General features: G+C 35.6%; 1 protein-coding gene across 1 annotated transcript in view; it reads left to right on the top strand.

Annotated features, from left to right (window-relative positions):
• NUP37 (nucleoporin 37) overlaps positions 1–21,490 on the top strand; it is a 40,604-nt gene extending 19,114 nt beyond the window's left edge. The window contains exons 6-10 of the mRNA XM_019732073.2: positions 8,793–8,883; positions 16,398–16,579; positions 17,086–17,136; positions 20,619–20,712; positions 21,224–21,490. Of these exons, the coding sequence (XP_019587632.1) occupies positions 8,793–8,883; positions 16,398–16,579; positions 17,086–17,136; positions 20,619–20,712; positions 21,224–21,337 (532 nt within the window). The 3' untranslated portion in view covers positions 21,338–21,490. The remainder of the gene's footprint in view (positions 1–8,792; positions 8,884–16,397; positions 16,580–17,085; positions 17,137–20,618; positions 20,713–21,223) is intronic.
• The last annotated feature ends 645 nt before the right edge of the window (positions 21,491–22,135 follow it).

Raw genomic sequence — 22,135 nt, 5'->3', positions numbered from 1 at the left:
GCTTAATAAAATTGATAGAATTGTACTTAGAGGCATATTTACAGAAGTGTTACCTTCTGCTTGTGAAGAATTTATAATTTTTGAAAGTACCTTTGCTAAAACAGTAGTACCAGTTCTTGAAATGAAGACGTCATGTTCCTTCTTCATACTTCTTTAACTCAGTTTTCGGATGTGGAAGAAGAGGAAAAAGAAACACACTTTTCTCAAGGACGAGGAGAATTATTCTAGAGTAAACTGCCCTGGCTCTTTCACTACAGAGGTATTTTGCGGAGTCAGCCATGCTTTACTGCCTTAGCATCATCCCAGCGCCTAGAAGAGTGCTCTTGCGGCAGGTCCTCAGTGAGGGAATGGGTGAAGGAATGAATAAAACTATTTGTCACCACATCTTTAGAAAAAAGATGCCATTACCAAACAAAGCATCTGACAGGAGATGTGTTTAAGAAAGAAATTCCCAAGTAAATCATGGGATTGCAAACCCTTCAGCCTCATGTTCTATACCATGTCCTTTATGGCCTGTCATCATATCTATTATACCATATGCAAATACACACATAAACATACATACATGTACACATATCTACATACATATGCACAGGAAAATGGAAATACTAGTATTCATAATTATGACCCAGAATCAATAAAAGGTTAAAATTATTGTAATATTTGAGAAGTAAATAAGTGCATACTCATTTCGAAAGATTTATTATCCCCTACCTCCAAAACAAGGTAAAAATGGTGTTTAAGTATTTAATGGGTTAAGCTTATTATTTTAAAAACTCACTAATACAGAACATCTCATTCCCAGTCAGTGCCAAATAACAGATGTTCTTGTATATTAAAAACAGTACCGTTCTGTAAGAACAAGTCAGATCAACAAGTATTTATTAAACACGTTTAGTATAGCCAACATTTAGTACTTTGGGAAATACAAATGAAATAGAAGACTCAGTACTCACTGTAACTACAAAGGATGTCCGAAGTAAGCCCCTGTCCTCCTACTCCTCCCCTGCAAATATCTTTTAAAATATTAGATAAAATTTATGGTGAAGGAAAATTGGCTTCTAGAAACCAAAGAATTCTTAGTTTAAGAAGATAATAGAGGCATGTAATGTGCCATTCACTTTGACTGTAAAATATGGCATATTAGTAGTTGTCATGTTGTGGCTGTCATCATTTTCTTAAAGAATAGGAGAAGGAGTGGGGTATTTAAAAAAAAGAGTAAGGTCTCTCTTTTTTTTTTTTTTTTTTTTTAGGAATATAACCAAATCACGGGATAAGGGAATACTAAATAACTTAAGATATTCACTAAACCAATAGTATCGTTTCTTGAAAAATTTTATGAGAGGAAAAAGAGTGTTTATCAAATGTTTTCTCTGTACCCCATGCTAGCTGAGTGCCTCTGTTCGTGTATATTTGAGAGTCTTCAAGAGCTATAGATAAGATGATTGTTCCTCCCCCACCATCACCCCAATTGGGATCACAAAATATGTGACCTATTTAAAAACACTCCTTGTGGGAAACGGAAAGAAGGGGAGGGCCTTCTGAAGGTAGGCCAATGAAGCATTCCATGGGAGGTTAATCCCCATTGAGAAGCAAATAAACTGCATAAATAATTCTAGGTACAAAGTGAGATCAGGAGAATTTATATTATTCCTTATAATGTCATGGTTAAATAATGCCAGAAAAAAGTTCTCAGCTTTTCTTCTAAAATTCTCTCTAATTTTTAGTAACATTTTGAATCAAGATCAGTTATTGCATAGATGTAACAAGAGCTTTATTTTAAGAATAATTAAAAGTAAGCAGTTTGTGTTGAGTTTGGTAATAGTTTACCTCCAGCAAACGGAACACAAGAATGTGTCTTTATAAGAACTATCCAAAAATTATACTAAAACCTGTTGATCACATTTGCAAACTCTTTTTAATTGAATGCAATGAAATAATACGTTAATGAAAGATTATAATTGAGTAAAAGTTATATAGTGATGAAAGAATTTTCTGAAATTTTATATGATCTTGTACTGGTAACCCCACTCTGTAGTAGTCAATTCTTTGTTCTCGCATGTGCCCTTGTGGATGAAATACAAAACCAGTACTTCATAAAGTGTATTACCATATCAGTGATTGCAGTGCCGTAAGCCTGCTTTATGTGGCCCTCGTGTGGTTGCAACAAGTGAATTGTATGAATGAGAATTATCTCCATAAACATTTTCAGGTTTATTTTGAAAGTCCACTTATGTGACTAATAGGAGTACTTTCCCTCATTTACAGCATATAGTCAGATTTTAAGTTATATCAAAATATTTCTTGGAAGTAATGAAGTGCTGATATTTCCTGGGTAGTATTACTCGTGTATATATATCTAAGAAAAATCCTTTTACTCTGAATTCTTTGAAGACGAAATCATATATGATCTGTTTGAAAACTACCATATGGTGTGTTGTTTGTAGTTGAGAGTTTAATTTTGAGGTTTATTTTTAAATTTGACAAAATTTCTCACAATTCCTATCCTTCAAAAATCTATTTATCTATGTAAGTTAAATAATGCTCGTATTTTAATTCTCCTCTGGGGTGGCCCCAGGTAGTTTTCTCACCTCTGTAATGAGACACTTGTAGCTTCTACTGAAAATATTTATAATTTCAAGAAAACAAAATGAAGCAACAACATGTAAGCTCATAAGATGTTTTTTAACCTCTCCAAGGCTTTGTGAAGATGTGTATAGTAGTAGATTATTTTTAGTATGGCATAGTTGGTTTATTAGTGTTATGTTTGAAACAGGCCACTTCCTTCCCTCTCCAAAACACACAGTCTTTGATTATTGACTGTATTTTTTACTCATTTTTAATTATTAAAGGGTAAAATAATAAATATGCAGTTATCTGTCATTTTTCACACTTATAAGTCTTCTTAATCTCAAATCAGTAAAATTTCTTGTAATCCATTTCTTTTATCATTAATACTATTAGTACATTAATATTATTTGCTTTGTAGTCTCAAGTATTAAAAAAAAGCAGAATTATGTGATATATAGATAATGTATTTTAGAATTGTACACTTGAAACCCATGTGATTTTACTAACCATTGTCACCCCAATAAATTTAATTTAAAAATAAAAATAAAAAAAGAAAGCAGAATTAGTCTAATCTTTTTTCTAAATATATTTGAAACACTGACACATACTGAAAGTACTCTTCACAAAATTCTTATTTTATACTATTATGCCATTTTGCTGGCCTCCACTGTTGAGGCTTTTTGCCTAGCTACCAAAGTTGTCCATAGTCTAAACCACAGGGCAACAGTTTCTTTATTCACCATTCTAATCTACCATACCTACTGTCAAGATTTGTCCATCTAATCCCTAGATTTGTGCTTTCACTTATATGGCTCTACACCTCTAAACTCCTTTTGCATTTAAAACCAGATATTTTAGCATTAAATTATTTTGTAATTTGTTTCCCTTTGCTTCCTAATTGTTCACTTACTGAGGAAATATACCATGTCTATCCCTGTTTTGAATCATCCATAGCATGATGAGTAATTTAGTGATTGATTATTTGGAAATGTGAGGGGGGGGAATCTTCATTTTGCTATCACAAATTCAGTGAAAAATATGTTTCTTGTCTAAAAATGGTGGAGGTCATAGACAAAAATCTAAAATTATAAATTAGAAGAAAATATAGGAGATAATTTTTCACCTTGGCTTAATCAAAGGTTTTAGATATAATACCCAAAGCACAATCTATAAATTTAAAAAAAAAAAACAGCTAAATTGAACTTCATCAAAATTAAGAATTTCTGCTCTTTTTAAGAGTCTCTTCAGAGAGTTAAAAGATAAACTGCATACTTAGAGAAGATATTTGCAAATCACAGATGTGAAAAAATAAATAAATAACAATGTTGGAGGTCCCTTTCCTCCACCCAGTAATATTGTAAATAAAGTGCCTTCTCATCCTTATAACTACATCTCAGTATTACTTTTGTTCATGTTTTCATATTTAACTAATACAGTAATTCATGTGACCCAGGCATGTCTTTCAGATTGTGGTTTGTGTTTTGTGCCTTACCAGTTACAGAAGGCCAAATGAACACAGATGTGTCTTTTAATGTCATCCATTTCTTCTTTGTCCATGTTGTCAAAAGTATTTGGTAGCAGAAATTTCCTTCTACAATGAACTCCCTAACAGACAATGCGTGCCAATTAAAAGTGGAGTCTAAGCAAATAAAAAGAACAGAGTATTACCTAGGAGATTTCATTTTGAATTCTCAGAGAGAACATCTCCTATCTCTGTCTACGAATTGTCAATTTAAAAGGCCCTTGAGAATATCTAGGATATCGTCAGTATTTCAACACCCAATTTATGGAATCTTTTTATTAATTAAATGGGACAACTACATTTAAATAATATATGGTAGGAATACTTAATGCTGTGCTAAAAAGCACTCAGGCTGAAATGATTTAGCAGTAAACTACCAAATAATTTTAACAGTAAACTAGTAAAAGTAAAGTGTAATTCATAACCTTAGATCTGGATAGCTTTTCATCCATACGTTTTACAGCTACATCTAGGTGTTCTAAATAGGACCACAGAGTTGGGTGGAGTTGAAAATGTTTGTTACAATTGTAATCGAATTGGGTCAAAACTGTCTATTTTACTTAAAGAGTGATGCTATCTATACTCCAATGCCTTTTGATTCAGTCTGTATTACTGGCTTCATAATATGTCAGCAGATTACTTTAAAAGCTTTTTCTTTGAAATTTCCCTTGTAAACATTTAAATAGGTATACATGTATATTTCATATAGCTCCTGATTTTTGGTCAAGTTAGTTTAACTTGATAATGTTATATTTTTATACTTTTATAAATGGTCTGTTATCTTGCTATATGTTTGATTATGTGTATTAAGAAGGCTGTGTATGAACCCTTACAGCTTTTCTCTTTCTCTGATGTACACTTATCTGAAAAGTACGTTTCTGTGGTTATAATTAACTTTTAGGTAATTTTATTTATTATAAACAAATGTACTAATAAATTTGAAAATATTAAAATATGAATTTCCAAATTTATGAATTTTTTTCCCATTACAATAGAAATTCTTCTTAGCTAACATGGTGTAAACCTGTAGTTGCTCAGATAAGCAAAAAGTCAGTAAACTCAGAAAATCATTTTAAACACGTTGCGTACGGCGGGGTTTAAATCCCTCATGAAGATTCTCGTGATCCATACGCAACGTGTTAAAGGAATGCCTACAACCTTGTTTTCATATACATCATATATGAAAATCTATCAACTGGCCATTTGCCCAGTTTTTGACATTAGGCCAGGTATTTTTCCTTATGACTCTGTTGATTAACGTTGGACCTCTTTTTTTTCATGAGCCACACCCATAATACAATGTCTACAAAGAAAATTACTCTTGCTAAGCAGTTTTAATTAAAATATAACTAGATTTTTATGATTTTTATAACTTAATCTTCTGTAATTGTCACATGTGCCTAATTTAAGAGGTTTTTTTTTAATTTAGAAACTTGCCTTTAGTTATTTGTCATCAACTTAGTTTCACAAAAACAACTCTCTCACCTTCAGATTCTGTCAGCTCATATAATATTATTTAAGTATGTACATTAATAAACATGGGTTTCTATCACAAACAGTGGTCTGCTAGTAAAGAACCCATATTCCCTCTTGGTGAGCCTACAACAAATGCTTATGTAAAAATATTAGAAAATGGCCTTGTTCTTATCAGTTCTACAGAGAGAAAAAGGAAGTCTGTCAGAAGGAGGTCAATTAAGAGAGCTTTTACTATCTACATTGAGTTCACTACGTTTTAAAACTGATGCACATTTATCCATACATCAATACATGAAAATAACATCAAATGCAAGAAAAAAGGATGATTTGAGAAATCTACCTTACAAGTAAGACCAACTGAAAAGTTGTATCTTTTGCCCTTTAGACAAATGATTGTTTTAAGATTGCTTTTGTCAGAAAATGTGTTAGACAAAGGTTAGTCTTTTTCAGTTGGTAATGAAAAAGAAATATGAGACACAAAAGAAAAATGAGGTACAGCAAAGTTGGAAAACTATTTGACAATACCTGCTAAAGTTAAACATATTTGTAAGCTATGACCCAGCAGTTCCACGCCTGGATATGTACCCAGCAAGGGTGTGTGTGTGTGTGTAGGGGTGAGTGGGTGTGTGGGTGTCTGTATTCACTAAAAGATACGTGCAAGGTTTATAGCAGCATTATTGATAATGACCAAAATTTGGAAACATCTTAAATGTCTGTCAGCAGTAGAATGGACAAATACATTGCAGTTTACTTAATTAATGGAATACTGTATACAACAATGAGAATGAACAAAGTTCCACAACATGCAGCAATGTTGGGAAGTTTCACAAACTCTAATGATGAGTGAAACAATGCCAGACCAAGAAAGTACGAGTATATACCATCTGATTCCATTTTTCTTGTCTTCAAACATGCAAAAGTAAGCTAAGGTTTTAAAAGTCAGGATGATGGGCACCTTTTTGTCAGAGGGCAAGGAAATATGACTGGAAGGAAGCACAAGACAGCTTTTGGAGTTCTGGAAATATTTCTTAATTTAGGTGCTGTTCTCCTTGACCATGTTTTCTTTGAGCTGTATGCTTAAGATTTGTGTATTTTTATTATGTGAAAGATATATCAAAAAAATGTGACTTTATCTGCTGAATTAATATTAACTAGAGAAGACATGTAGTAAAGACGCAGAAAAATGTGTTGAGCTCCACAAAAAGGATTCAAGAAGAGCTTGATTATGGAATTTTATCAAAAAGGGAAATAAGATTTAAGAACTTAAAGTATACCATCTGTAGCTAATTTAGTTATGGTAACTATTTTTCAGCCCAATTTGTTGTATTTTGCATACTTAGTACTTGGATTATGTAACCACTAAAAATTATTTAATAAGCATATAATTATAAACCATAAATCATTTTATCCTACTCCTACAAAGTAATCTGGATCATCCTCCTCATTTTCAAGTCAGTTTTTATTTAAAAAGTATCAAGTTCTGTTCAGGATAAAATACTGTTTCAAGATTAGAAAAAAATTGGTTCATTGGACAGAAATACACTTAATTGACCTTTTTCTGATAGAATATTCATATTTTCTGCCTCTGGTTTCCTTCATTTGAAAGGGAAAAATATTCTGTCTGGTATCTATTTATTCAATTCATATAATAGCAAATAAAAATCAAATACATATTAGAATAAGATCAAAACAATGGAGCCTTTAAGCCATTTTCTCATGGAACTCACTGAATTTGCAAGACAAATTCCCACTATTTCAATTGTGATAAAAAATATTAGCCAAACCCTTTATTCTGCAAAAGGCAATAGAGGAAAGAAATACTCAGTTGCCATAGTTAATGATCTTATTCATTGTGTGGAGTGAAATAACTACATAAACCCTTGGTAGATGCAATTCCCCTCTTCAATTAAATTGTAATTTTCTCCCTTGTATAGTAAATATGGATGAAAAGTTGATTTGATAAGAAGAAAGTGTGTGGTTCTAAATTATCTAATCAAGTATATAATCATTTGGAAAACATTGATGTTGGTGTATAATGTTACGATATTTCAATATTGGAGACCCTATAATTTCCCTAAGGAAGAAAAAATGTTTGGAATAATGGGGTTTGGTACAGGATAGTAGTATGTTCAGTAAACACATCTACTTTCTTTGAAGTAAATTTTTCCCTAGACTTTAAAAATATATTCTTTAAGTTTGTTGAAATATGTTATGTTCCCTAAGAGGTATGAACTATAAAACCCAGAAGAAAAAGTCCAAGGCATTCTAATGAATGAGTTCAATGCTTAAGGACCAGAATTGTGTAGGCACTCTGCCAACCACCCACCAACTTCTGTCCCCTGCCATGCTAACACTGTGCCACAGTGTATTGGTGAGATGTAACAGTGCCTACGTGTAAAGAACGAGCTGGAAAACTACCGTTTTGATTGGTGGATAGCACTTCTCACAACAGGTGCAATTACCGAGATTTCTGAGTCTTGATGTCCACCAGGGTGGGAAAGAAACTGAGATAGAAGGCCATGTCAGTGATTAGCTTGGTTCTTGTTACTGTGGATTTGTAGGTATTGAGGAGAAGGAGAGTGGGCGGAACCAAGTGTCTTTTCCTTCAACCCACCTTTAATCTGATAGCTATCAATCAAGGCCACCTTTGAGAAAGAGAATTGGGGAAGTAAGCCAAATCAAAAAGATGTAAGATAAGGAATAGCCCCTGGCATGGAAACCGAAAGGCAGAAGAAATAAGCAACTATGGGAAATTACTATCTCCCTAAATTTGTATCACCTCATACTAGCTTCTTTAATGTTATTTTGAAAATGTAAGCACTGGTAGGTGGGGGTGGGGGTGTGTGTGTGGCACCCCTGGTAGAAATTGTTAATTGAAATAATGTGGGATTGCAACCTGATTAGGTTAAGATTTTGCCCACAAAATGAGTATATGAATAATTTAATTTGGTTACTATGTTGCTCTGTTAAATTAACTACAGAGAAAATGTATTTGACTGTTTTTCCAAGATTATGGTAAAAGTTAAATTCTTCATACTACTTTCACATCTTCTAAAATAATTATAATTGTGTTACAATTTTCTTTAAAATGTATACTTTATTAAGTACACATGTCTACCTTATAATCTGTAGTTATTATCTTTGAATAGATTCATGGAAATTTTCTTTTTTTAGTAGTAACGTGTCAAAAATATTTAAAATTATACTCCTATTCTTTTCTTAGGATTTGGAGCTTGGAAGGAATCCAGACAGCTCAGTTTGTTCTTAATTCCCCTGGAATGAGTGTGTGCTGGCATCCGGAGGAAACTTCTAAGGTTGTTATTTATAACTTAGCTTTCTTTTATCAAGCTGAAAAGACATACATGTGTAATGCATGTATACATAAAGGGGGGAAAATCAATGACTTTTCCTACCTCAGACACTCTAATTGTCACAAATGTATTTAGATTAGCCTAGAGATCTGTACCTTAAAAGTTCTATATAATTTTTAATTTAATAACCACCACCCATAAATGGCATTTATTCAGAGTACACTTTCTCTGCTCTTTGCTAAATTACAATGTAAAAACTGATGCCCAGGCTACCTAGCAGCAGAATTTGTTTTTTCAAAAAAAAGTGAAATCCATGCTTGTGAGCCGTCCTGTATGAACAGAAAGCATCGGTGGCATAAGGCACATTCTACCTTGCTGCAGTGGTGTTCAACTCCTATTCAAAATAGAGCTTTCTAAAGTTCTAAAAATGTCAATTGGCCTTAACTCTTATTTCACTGTGAAGATGGGAACCGTTCAACAAGAGTTCTCTCACTTTCCAGTATCTTCTCCTGGGCATCACTCATTTTATCTTTCCCTAGAATCTAAAAAGTTACCACATTTGTCTTCTTAAATAAGGTTAATCTTTCAGTTGTTTAGAGCTGGTGCCAGTTCCTTAGGCATCCTGTGTTCATAGCCCTCTAATGTCTTCCTGCTTCTCCAATGACTCTTTTCTGTCCTCATATTTGCACAAAAAGGTAAGCTTGCTTGATCACAGCAAACACATACTACTTACTTACATATGCTTGGCCCATTGTCAGCATTTCATGTATGTTAGCTCATTTCATCCTCATGACAACTTTATGAGATAGGTGCTGTGATGATCCTCATTTTACAGGTGAGGAAAAACCAAAGCTTAGACAAGTTAAATAACTTGCCCAAGTCACACAGCTGCTAACTGGAAGATTGGCATTTGAACCTAAGCAGCCTACTCCATAGTTCTTGCTCTTAACCATCCTTCTGTCTCCCCTTTTCATTTTAATCTGCCTTTCTCACACATTCTATTTCCAAATGTTTGAACTCTTCAATTCCTTTTTCCCCATTCCTTGGTCTAACTCTATGATCTCATTCAGTCTCCACTATTCTCTCAGAAGTCATCAGTGTTATTTTTTTTAAGGGGAACAGGACTTTATTGGGGAACAGTGTGTACTTCCAGGCCTTTTTTCCAAGTCAAGTTGTTGTCCTTTCAATCACATTCAGCCTCAAGTTGTTGTCCTTTCAATCTTGTTGTGGGGGGCACAGCTTAGCTCCAGGTCCAGTTGCCGTTTTCTAGTTGTAAGGGGCACAGCCCACCATCCCTTGCGGGAGTCGAACCGGCAACCTTGTGGTTGAGGATGCATTTCAACCAACTGAGCCATCTGGGAGCTCAGCGGTAGCTCAGCGGCAGCTCAGCGGCAGCTCAGCTCAAGGTGCCGTGTTCAATCTTAGTTGCAGGGGGCGGAGCCCACCATCCCTTGCGGGGACTCGAGTTGAACCGCCAACCATGTGGTTGAGAGCCCACTGGCCCATGTGGGAATCAAACCATCAGCCTTCGGAGTTAGGAGCATGGAGCTCTAACCGCCTGAGCCACCGGGCAGGCCCCATCAGTACTATTTTTAACAAATCCATTCTTAATCTCAAGGCAGCTTTTTGCTCTGTTGTTCACTTCTGTCTTGAAACCCTGGTCACTTGATCTTTGAAGCTGCATTATTCTGTCCTCTTGAGCGTCTTTCCATGTATCCTCTCTCCACTGTCAACTCATCTTTCACCATGTATTTGTGAATTGTCGCAAGGGGTAGTTCTCAACTGCACTGTACCCTTTGTTGTAATAGAGGATAAAAGAAGAAATAAAGACCATGTTCTTATTATATACTGACTCATAAGAAAGAAAAACATGCAAAGACAACAACACATTTTAAGTGTTAGAATCAAACATCTAGTGAGTAGATTGATGACATAAAGAAAGATTAATCAGACAGATCTGTTTACAGCCTTCATAGAGGAGAGGAGGTAATCGTGAGCTGAGATGCCCCAGACTGTATAAGTTCTCTGAGCCCTGGAATTCCCTGAAAACTTGTTTCAGGCCTATTGGATCTTTCATCAGTAGAGTTATACTCTGTATATGTGCGTGAGTGACATTTTCTAATTTTTCATTTTATATATATGGGGGTTGTTTCCATGTATAAGTATAATTTCTGAATCCAGGTCGTAAATTTTATTTTATACCTAGATTTCTCCCCTGTAGCAGTGAGTCTTCTTGAAACATAATCAGGGATCCTACTAAATATTTTTGATGTGTTACTACTACCAAAATATTCATATCGCCATGTATAAATACAATAGGCTGCTTTTTAAAAACTGTGACCTAGAGAAGAAATGAGAATGTTTATTACAAACTCTATCCCAAAACATTTATCTTAATACTTAATTGGTGGTTATTTCAGATCCATTTCTTCTATATGCTTTAAGATAATTTCTGTTTTTCTTTTATGTGTCATTAAAATTCCACTCCATCCCATCTCTGTTATTTTTTTATTATTTTTTTATTTCCATAACTTCAGAATGTTTGGAAGTCCCTGTTCTAAATCGTATAAACTCAGAATCATAAAGTTACCTTTGATATCTTACATCCCTACAACACAGACTTTTTAAAATCTTTTAATTTTTCCTTCGCTGTCACTAGAATACATTCCTCTGTGTCATAAAGTACATTCTGCACATTTCTGTTCTCACAAGTAGCTCTTTCTAAGCCTTAACTTGTTTCAAAAGTCTTTGGCTCTCTACTCTGATTCTTCTTGCCTACGTTAGATAGACTAACCTTAAAATACCAGTTTCAGCATGTCACTTCTAAACTCAAAAACCTAGGGGCCGGCCCGGTGGCTCAGGCGGTTGGAGCTCCGTGCTCCTGACTCCGGGGGCTGCTGGTTCGGTTCCCACATGGGCCGGTGGGCTCTCAACCACAAGGTTGCCGGTTCCATTCCTTGACTCCTGCAGGGGCTGGTGGGCTGTGCCCCTGCAATTGACAACGGCGACTGTAACTGGAGCTGGGCTGTGCCCTCCACAGCTAAGATTGAAGGGACAACAACTTGACTTGGAAGAAGTCCGGGAAGTACCCACTGTTCCCCAATAAAGTCCTGTTCCCCTTCCCCAATGGAATCTTTAAAAAAATAAAAAAATAAACTCAAAAACCTAACGTACAGAGAGACGACACAGAGAAGTGGGTAATAGTATGGACTCTTGAGTTAACTAACTGCCTGGAGACATATCCCAGTTCACCACTGACTAACTGTGTGATCTCTGGCAAGTTACAAAAGCTCTCAGTCACTACTTTCACTTCCTCATCCTGTAAAATGGAAGCTCATGAAGATGAAATGACTGAACACGGATGAAATCCTTAAACGAGAACCTGACACATAATAAGCACTGAATTAATTTCAGCTGCTTGTCGTAGTAGAGTTATTACTATTACTGACACAATTTGGCGGTTCTCGGTGGTCTGCCGTATCAGATCAGGCCCAGCATTTTTGTTCTGCTGTTCTTGGTCTTGATGACAATGAGGTAGCCAGAGAAGACAGCAAGAGGTAGGGCCATGATTGCCTATCTCATAGACTTCTTATGACAATTATATGAGATATAAACTACGCAAAAGAGTCATGTAATCTAGAAAGCACAAAGCAAATGCTAGCATTTAATAGTAAAGGATACAAAAGTCAGAAATTGAGCTCTTAAATCCAATAAACCACAGTTGGAACTACAATTTTAGAAAGTGGTAGCAACTAAACAAAGAGTTTAGGATGTCATGGGATCAGAGAATTGGGATTGAGGACATTTCAGTCTCTGACCCAAAGAAAAGAGAGGTTACAGAGCCGCTGAATGAAATGAGGTGTAATAATCAGCAGTTGTTGAATGCTTTCTCGGTGCCAGGAACTGTGCTCAGTACTGTACACATGTTCTCTCGTGGAATTCTCACAGAACACTCTGAGGTTGGTAGCATTTTTCTCACCATTTGGTAGCTAAGAAAACTGAAGCACCAGAAGTTTGTGTGCCCAAGGTCACACAGTCACAGATTTGACCTCAATCTGCTTCTGCACTACTTAATGTAGTGTGTATTATTATGGTTCTGAGAAGTCCTAAAGGAAAAATTCCCCTGTAACATTTTTAGATCCAGCAGTTCCCAAACTGAACTTTTTTACTCTGCTCTTTTAACAACAAAAAATCTATTGTCACAGTTGAGCACAGTTTTTAGAAATAATAAATAATAAACTTTTTTTTTTCTAGAGCTTAGTTTTCAATCTGACTTCAACTTATAATAATAGTTAATGTTTTTTGAGTGCTTACTCTGTGCTGTTAAGTTCTAAGTGCTTTACACGTATTAACTCATACCATCCTCCCAAAAGTCCTATGAAGTAGCTACTGTTACTAGCCCTTTACTTATTAATGAGGACCCGAGGCACAGAGATGTCACTTGCTCCAGATCATTTGCTCCTGAGGGCAGAACTGGGACCCACCCAGGCTGGCTGGCTAAACAGGTTGCATACTTTAACCTGCGATCCTGTATCGCCCTCCTACTTTAGGACCTGGGCCCAGATAGTGTTGGCCCTTCTATGGTCCATAAGTTATACTTGGAATCCCTAGGATTTTCAATCATGTTCAAAATCTCAATTAGTTTTACTAGGTCCTGGTAAGTCTTTGGTCTCCTCCATTTCCAGTCCTTTCCCACCCTCAACTACGCGTATATAGCGCATCAGACCACTCAGCAGTCTTCACAGTCTAGCCTTGTAGTATGGAACACATGTGCTCTGTAGTTAGACAGACCTGGGTTCAAGACCTGAGTTCAAATCCAGGCTGTGCCACAAGCTAGCAGTGAGACCTCCAAAGTTCCTTTAATCATTCTGAGCAATCTCTTCTTCTGAAAAACAAGATTAATGATAAGTTCCTCCTACAGTGATTATGAGGATTAAATATGGCGGGGCATGTAAAGCTCAGTGTTGCTCTTGTTTTTGTTGTGTATTCATCATTGACTTCATGTTATTGTTAGTAGTGGTAGTATTTAAACCTGCTGTCTATTCTTAAAGAATGGTTTTAAATTCCCCCTTTTCTATTAAGAATCTCATAATTCCAAAGAGTACCCATATTCTAAATAATCCCTCCTTCTTTTACATTCCAGGGTATGTGGCCTTCAATTATGGCCAGTGCTTTTTCATAATTCTCTTCTCTAGATGGAAGGTTTCTTGAGATCAAGGATTATGTCTTTTGCATTTGTGTTCTGTTGAAATTAGCATACTATTTTGCATATGTGTGTGTGTATACAGTTGATCTTTATTATTCATGGATTTCATATTTTCAAATTCGCCTGCTCGATAAAATTTATTTGTAACCCCCAATTCAGTACTGTGTCACTTTCAGTCACAGACACGTGCAGAACAACAAAAAATGTGAGTAAGCAAAAGTGCACATTCCCACCTAAGGCCAAACTAGGCTGCGCTCTGCCTTCTCCTTTTAGTTCCCTTACTGTAAACAGGTGTCCTATGCGTGGTCTGGTTAGTGCCACATTTTGGTGATTTTTTTTGTTGACTTCACTGTGTAAAATGGCCCCAAGCATAGTGCTAAAGTGGAGAAAACACATGTGTTACCTAAGCTTTGTTCAGACATAAGTCACAGTGCTGTTGGCCATAAGTTCTGTGCTAATACATCAATATACAGTTGATCCTTGAACATAATGGGAGTTGGAGGCACCAAACACCCCACATACGCACAGTTGAAAATCATAAGACTTAGGACTCCCCAAAATGTTAGCTCCAATCATCCCTCTATATTCACAGAGGATTGGTTCCAGGACCCTCCACAGGTACCAAAATCCTCAGATGCTCAAGTGCCTTATATAAAATGGAACAATGCATACAGTCAGCCCTCCGCATCCAGAGTACCAGCCTCGGATTGAAAATACTGTTTGATCTGTAGTTGGTGGAATCATGGATGTGAACCCTGGGCCAACTGTATACTTATTGAAAAAAGGCCACATGTAAGTAGACTCAAGCAGTTCACACTTGTGTCGTTCAAGGGTCAACTATATAATATAAGGTGTCTTTAAACAGAAACACATAAAACATGGTTATGTCTTGGTCAGTTGACAAAAATGTGACTCAGAAACCCAACCCTTCATTTCCTCTAGGATCAATGGTTCAGTATTCACTAATTCAGCACCTTTATAGAACCTAATGACCGTAAATAATGAGATTGTGTGTGTGTGTGTTCACACATATAGTAGATGCTCAGTAAAGTTCCCTTAGATGAATAATAGAATAACTGATGAAGTTCTAAGACTTGATCGAGCGTATTAGAAATATCAGAATACTTTTATGATGTTTTATGTGTCTGGGACAGTACTTTTATATAAAATCTCACATTTTAGCCACACAGGAACTTTCTGAGTCTGATATAATGATTCCTCATTTTACAGAAAAGAAAAAAGAAAATATCAGGTCACTCAACAGACTAAGTAGTAAAACCCAGTATTGTGACTCTAGTTTCACATTCTTCCCAGGCTGCCACTCCTACTTCACACTTTCAGGAATGTTTTCACTTTAACTTAATCAGAATTAAAAGAATATTCTTTAAAAGTAAGAACTTTACAGAAAATACAGTTTTTCAAACCCTTTTGCACAGTAAACAATTACTTATGCACTTAAATGTTCACAGCTGTCTCTGTATCTTAGATCCCACAAATGTGTATGCTAGTGCCATACTTCTTTGAGTCTGAAAAACAAATTTTTTCACATTTTAATGTTTTGTAAAATTGGAATTTATCTTATAATTATTTTGTGCATTTGATAAAGTATTTCTTGGTTAGGGAGGGAGGAAAGATACTAATTTATTGAACATCTTAAATCAGCAGTATTTAAAGGGGATGTTAAAGTAATAGTAATTACTAGTGAGGGGCTCCTATGTCAAGCATCATACTGGGTGCGGTACATGCATTACTCATTTAGTCATCATGGCAGTGCTATAGCTGTTCTTCTCCTCACACATCCATTTTAGAAATGAGAAAACTGCCAATCAAAGCCTTGTAATTTGGCAAGTCATTCAGCTTTTAAGTGAAGAGGACAGCCTTACTCCCCAGTCCTGTCTGTGCCCTTGAACTATGCCATGCTGCCTTCCCTTCTGGAAACACACTTATCTTGTGTAAGGATGTGTAACATATAAACGTATCCCTTTTGCGAAATACACACTTAGCTATCCTTTCTAGGCAACATAACTTAAAGGTAACTTCCCAGAATAAATCCTTAGGCTCATTTATTTCTGGTGACTATACAACATTTAAAATTGTACCCAATTTTCTTGACTCTTTTGCCAGTTTTCTGTAAGGTTTTTGTTTATATTTGATAGAGATTTTTACATAGTCTTTTCTTCCTTTCTATTTGATCTTCCATTTATAATATAGACAAATGTTTGCATGTTACTATATAAATTGAATCTGCCTACTTCGCAGATTTGGCTAGTGAATTAGATAGTTAAATTTTCTTTATTTTTCTGTCTTACAGCTGATGGTTGCAGAAAAGAATGGAACAATCCGATTTTATGATCTTACAGCCAATCAGGCTATTTTATCTCTTGAATCGGAACAGATGCCATTAATGTCAGCACACTGGTGCTTCAAAAACACCTTGAAAGTCGGAGCTGTTGCAGGGAATGATTGGATAATTTGGGATATTACTTATTCCAGGTACTACCTCAGTATGTTTATCTACTGCTTACCAAAAAAATAGTCACTACTGATGAATGATCCGTTGAGCCATTCTTGAATACCTGTTCCTCACTGGAGAGCAAAAACAAGTCCCTCTTGTGGAAGGGCCAGCCGCTATGGGTTTTTACATAACAGAAACAGGCACGTGCTTTTCAGGTTTATTTTTATTGTAACCCAGAAAGAACAGTGTACAGGGAGGAAATCTTTGATCTGAGCAATGTTTACTTATGTTAAAAAAAAAAAAGGAGAAGAAGAAGAAAAACACTGTCCCTGTTGACTGATGGTATTCTGTAATGGTTCTAATTCACGTTATGTCTATATCATATTTCATCTATTTTAATCCAGTGCTCATTTGGAATTTTGTCACAGTTGAAATATGTTGGACCTTGTGTCCTTTAAAAAGAAAATACCTTTGAAACCTTAACTTAAGTTCTTCTACTTGAGACCAGCACATAATTCATAAAATTGAAAATATTATCTTTTAGTTACCCTCGAGAAAAGAGACCTGTCCACATAGATCGAGCCTGCTTATTCAGGTAATATACTATTTAGTTGCAGTTGTCATTTGATTTTCTGAGTTTGGTTCTTTTATTCATGTTTATACCACCCTCTGGAGTACTTTCCCAGTCCTCTTTTGTGGGGAGATTCCGGGGGGGGTGGGGAGGTTGTTTGTGGCTGTTTTTTTCTGATCGTTTTATAAATGACTATTTTTCCTTTCCTAAATAAGTTTTTGCTTTTGTCTTTTGGTTTAGGCAAGGGAATGATTTGTTTTTCAGTATTCTTTTTAGAAAAGTTTTTAAAACACAAAACATGTTGCCACTCCAATACCACCCCAATAATTTGGAGCATATACCTCCTTATTTTCAGTGCTGATAAAAATATGAAATGTAGGTGGACCCATATTTATATATATATATAAACTTCATTTTTGTACTTTAAATGAGAACATGCTAGCTATTATATTTCTCCACCTTGTTCTTTCTTTGCTAAAATTAACATACATGTCTACCTTATTCTTTATAATTCATTTTTGCATTATAGTCTATTGTATAATGTAGTCTTTAGGGTGCTTCCAGCTTCAAGTAACAGGAAAACTTACTAAGAGACTAAAACCAGTAGGACATTTATTACAGGCTATGTTATATCAAATCTAAAATATCCCCAATAAAATTGTAGAACTTGAAGAAAACACTATTTTATGTACTCCTAAGAAAAAAATATATGAGGTGTGATAAAAAAATACTATGACTATTTAAATTTAAAAAATTATTACAGTAAAAGACACATTGCCATTAATCCCCTTCAATATACTCCCCTTTGCTTCAAACACTCTTATCCCATTGTTCTTGCCACTTTCTGAAGCAGTTCTGGAAGTCCTCTTTCGTGAGTGTCTTTAGTTGCGCTGTCATGGCTGCCTCAAGGTCCTGAATCATGTTGACTTTGGGGAAGAGCCAGAAGTCACACGGTGCCAGATCCAGTGACTAAGGTGGATAAGGACACACCATAATGTTTTTATTTGACAGAAATTGCCGTACCAGAAGGGATGTGTGACACGGAGCATTGTCGTGATGGAGGATGATTTATAGCAAACTGTAAAACACACCTTCTCTCAAACATAGCTCACACCTGACTGACCGCACCGAACAAGTTGAAACTTGTCACACAGTTACTAAGGTTCGATGTGCTGCTTCCCATATTGAAGATCCCTGCCTTTCCGTTGGATGGCAGTTGACAGCAGCATTCACTGTATTTTGTGATCACAAAGGAAAATCTCTGTATCACACATCGCTTCTGGTACGGCAATTTCTGTCAATTAAAAACATTACGGTGTGTCCTCATTCACCTTATTCACCAGATCTGGCACCGTGCGACTTCTGGCTCTTCCCCAAAGTCTAAATGACCATGAAACGTAAATGTTTTGAAAGGATTCAGGACATCGAGGCAGCCACAACAGCACAACTAAAGACACTCAAGAAAGAGGACTTCCAGAACTGCTTCAGAAAGTTGCAAGAACGATGGGATAAGTGTGTTCGAAGAGAGGAGGGTTAATGGCAATGTAACTTTTACTGTAATAATTATTTTTATTAAAACATTGACCGTATTTGTTGATCACACCTTGTACTCAACTAAATATAAGAATGCCATGGATTATAAAATGCATTCTGATTTCAGAGATGTGAGCAAATACACATTTTAAAATCAGTGAGCTGTGGTAGTTAGCAAGAAGTCTGGAGGAGGCAGTCTCAGGATTGGTTTCGTAGCTTATCAGCGCTGTCAAGAGTTGAAACCTTTCCCTGCGGCATCCTCAATGGCAAGGCTTTGGACTTGTTGCTTCACGGCCACAAGACGACTACCAGAGTTCCAGGCATCATAGCCTCGTACCACATTGACCAAAGGAAGAGGAGAGGAAGCAGCACTCCCTGTTCACTGGGGATTGCTGTCATTGTCTTAAACCAGTTGTGTCTCATCCCGTGGAGTTGGACACTGTGCTAGAATGCAGTTGGGGTTCAGTTAGCATGGAGAAGGGCAGAATGACTGTTGGACAAACAACTAATAATATCAGCCACACTTTTTTTTTTTTGGTCAAGGAATGCTTTCTTTTTTCTTTTTCTTGTATCTCCTCTACTGCACTTATACTAGTGCTGGGCCTGTCACTGGAGCTCCATTAAAACTTGTTGATTCACTGATTCGTTGTATTCCAATGTCTAGGTTGTCTTGAAACTTAAATACCCAAGGTACCAAAAAAATGTATACACATCTTAAGAAAGGAAAAAACAGTATTAAAATTGTAATACAATGAATGACGCTACTAGCTTTCATTGATTAACACCATCTTTTGAACAAACATCATACTACACATTGCTAGTCATTCAATCCAACTTTGAAATGTAATATACATAGATAACATCTCTTAAAATATGTACATTTTTTTGGTACCCTCGGTATTTAAGTATCTAAATATTCTGGGTGTTTGCATTACCCCAAGGAGTTTAAACATGAGTTTTATCACTAACATATAACAAATGTCAATAAGAACATTAGATGTGTTCTTTTTTTTAATTTATTGGGGTGACAATTGTTAGTAAAATTACATAGATTTCAGGTGCACAATTCTGTATTACATCATCTATAAATCCCATTGTGTGTTCACCCCCCAGAGTCAGTTCTCCTTCCATCACCATATATTTGATCCCCCTTACCCTTATCTCCCACCTCCCCACCCCCCTTACCCTCTAGTAACCACTAAACTATTGTCTGTGTCTATGAGTTTTTGTTTCTCATTTGTTTGTCTTGTTCTTTTGTTGTTTTTGGTTTATATACCACATATCAGTGAAACCATATGGTTCTCTGCTTTTTCTGTGTGACTTATTTCGCTTAGCATTATACTGTCAACATCCATCCATGTTGTCACAAATGTTCCTATATCATCTTACCGCCGAATAGTATTCCATTGTGTATATATACCACAACTTCTTTATCCATTCATCTATCGAAGGACATTTTGGTTGTTTCCATGTCTTGGCCACTGTGAACAAAGCTGCAATGAACATTGGAGGACACATGTCTTTATGTATAAATGTTTTCAGATTTTTTGGGTAGGTACCCAGGAGAGGGATTGCTAGGTCATACGGTAATTCTATTCATAATTTTTTGAGGACCTCTACACTGCCTTCTATAGATGTGTTTTTTTAATGTGTTATACTGTGAAATATTTTGTATCTGTCTGATGCCTTGTTTGTGTCTCCTTCCACGCTGTCAGCCTTTGGTTGTAAGAAAGGAACTGCTAACCTTGTGTAACTTTGGAACTTAACAAAGTGGCACACAATAAGCATGTAATGAATATTCACAGAATAAGAAAATATAATTAACTTCCCAGAATTCCCAGTCTAATTGTAAAGCCAGACTATCAAATTTAGGGTTTAAAATTATTGTTTTTGTGCAAAAAGGAATAACCTGGTTCAGAGAAGCGTAGTTATCAATAAGATACTGTTCTTATTTTTACCTTTTCTTTTCTCAGGTGGTCCACAGTTAATGAATACTTGTTTGCTACTACTGGTTATCCTGGCAAAATGGCAAGCCAATTTCAAATTCATCATTTAGGACACCCTCAGGTAATTTGGAAATATTTTGTGGCATATATATTTTCAAATTTACGTTTTCTTCTTTTCTACTCATAGCCCCCAAATTTGTAATGTGTAACTAAAGATATTTATAAATGTCTGTTATTTGCATGAGTTAGAAAGAGAAGGCTTTTTTTTTTTTTTTGATGTTTAAATCACCGGTGGTAATAGACTTTTGTCAATATTCATGTAAAAGGCATTTTATTTCTTGTATTATATTTCCTCCTTCATTTAAATATAATGATTTTGCTTGCTTGGTTGGTTTAGACTGCAAAAATATTTGAGTCTGGACTACACCATTTATTCATAGATTATTTGTATCCTTCATTCTAGCCAGCTACAAACAAATAATGCATATTTCACCTATGAGGAAGCACATTTTTAATTCTGTTTCTGCTATAAATAGACACTGTATCAACGCATTTCTTATTTTTGAAGGGTAGTTTTGTTTATCAACTTTGATGATTTATTGAGCTTCTTTAATTCTTCACATATTTTATAGCCCATCCTCACAGGTTCTGTAGCCGTTGGATCTGGCCTTTCCTGGCATAGAACTCTCCCACTATGTGCAATTGGAGGAGACCACAAGCTGTTATTTTGGGTGACTGAAATGTAAAATAAATTTTCTGGATACCTTAGATCCATAAACTTTGTATTTTTAGTACATATTTTGGAGAATTCCTTATTTTTATACCAAATATACTGTAAGCTCTAGAAACATCTCAGTTGTTGTTTTTGTTAAATAAAATGTTGATGGTTTGAAAAATTATTTTCCTACTCTGGTGTGTGCGTGTGCATGTGTGTGTGTGTGTGTGTGTGTGTGTGTGTTTAAATCATCTCTTAAGGCTGTAATTGACACAACAGCTCCAGAAAAAGAGATGACTAGGGAAACATAATGCTTTTGATTTTTGTTACAGGATTTTTCCAAAGTATATACTATCTTCTATACTTTATGTATAGGTTAGTTTCCTAATTCTCAGGGACACAAACATTTACAAAAGAGAAAATGTCTCTGCTTTCAGCATTACTCTAGAAGTGGTTGAATGTATTTATGTGGATGTATGTATTTTTTTAGCAATCTGTTATGCGTAGGGGGTCTTACAACTTCTTCAGGTCTTATAAAACCATTAAATTTAACATAAAAATGACTTTCAGTTTCTTAAAAATGTGGCTGATTATGTTGTTCAACCCTGTTTACTGTATGCAAATTCCTTTTGACTGGACACCTCAGCATTCTTAGAACATCTGGTATATAGGATAAAGCTTACCTTGAAAAATGACATCATTTAGTACTTTTTACAGCCTTTGCCTTTTATGAATTTTTACTATTCTTATCAAAAAATTTAAATGTTTTGGAGATGACACCTAGTGGCAATAGAACTTGATTCACCATCTCAAAGCTTATTGAAATCAG

Source organism: Rhinolophus sinicus, linkage group LG02, assembly GCF_036562045.2.
Source record: "Rhinolophus sinicus isolate RSC01 linkage group LG02, ASM3656204v1, whole genome shotgun sequence".
NCBI lineage: Eukaryota > Metazoa > Chordata > Mammalia > Chiroptera > Rhinolophidae > Rhinolophus > Rhinolophus sinicus.
This window is presented reverse-complemented; position numbering and strand designations above follow the sequence as displayed.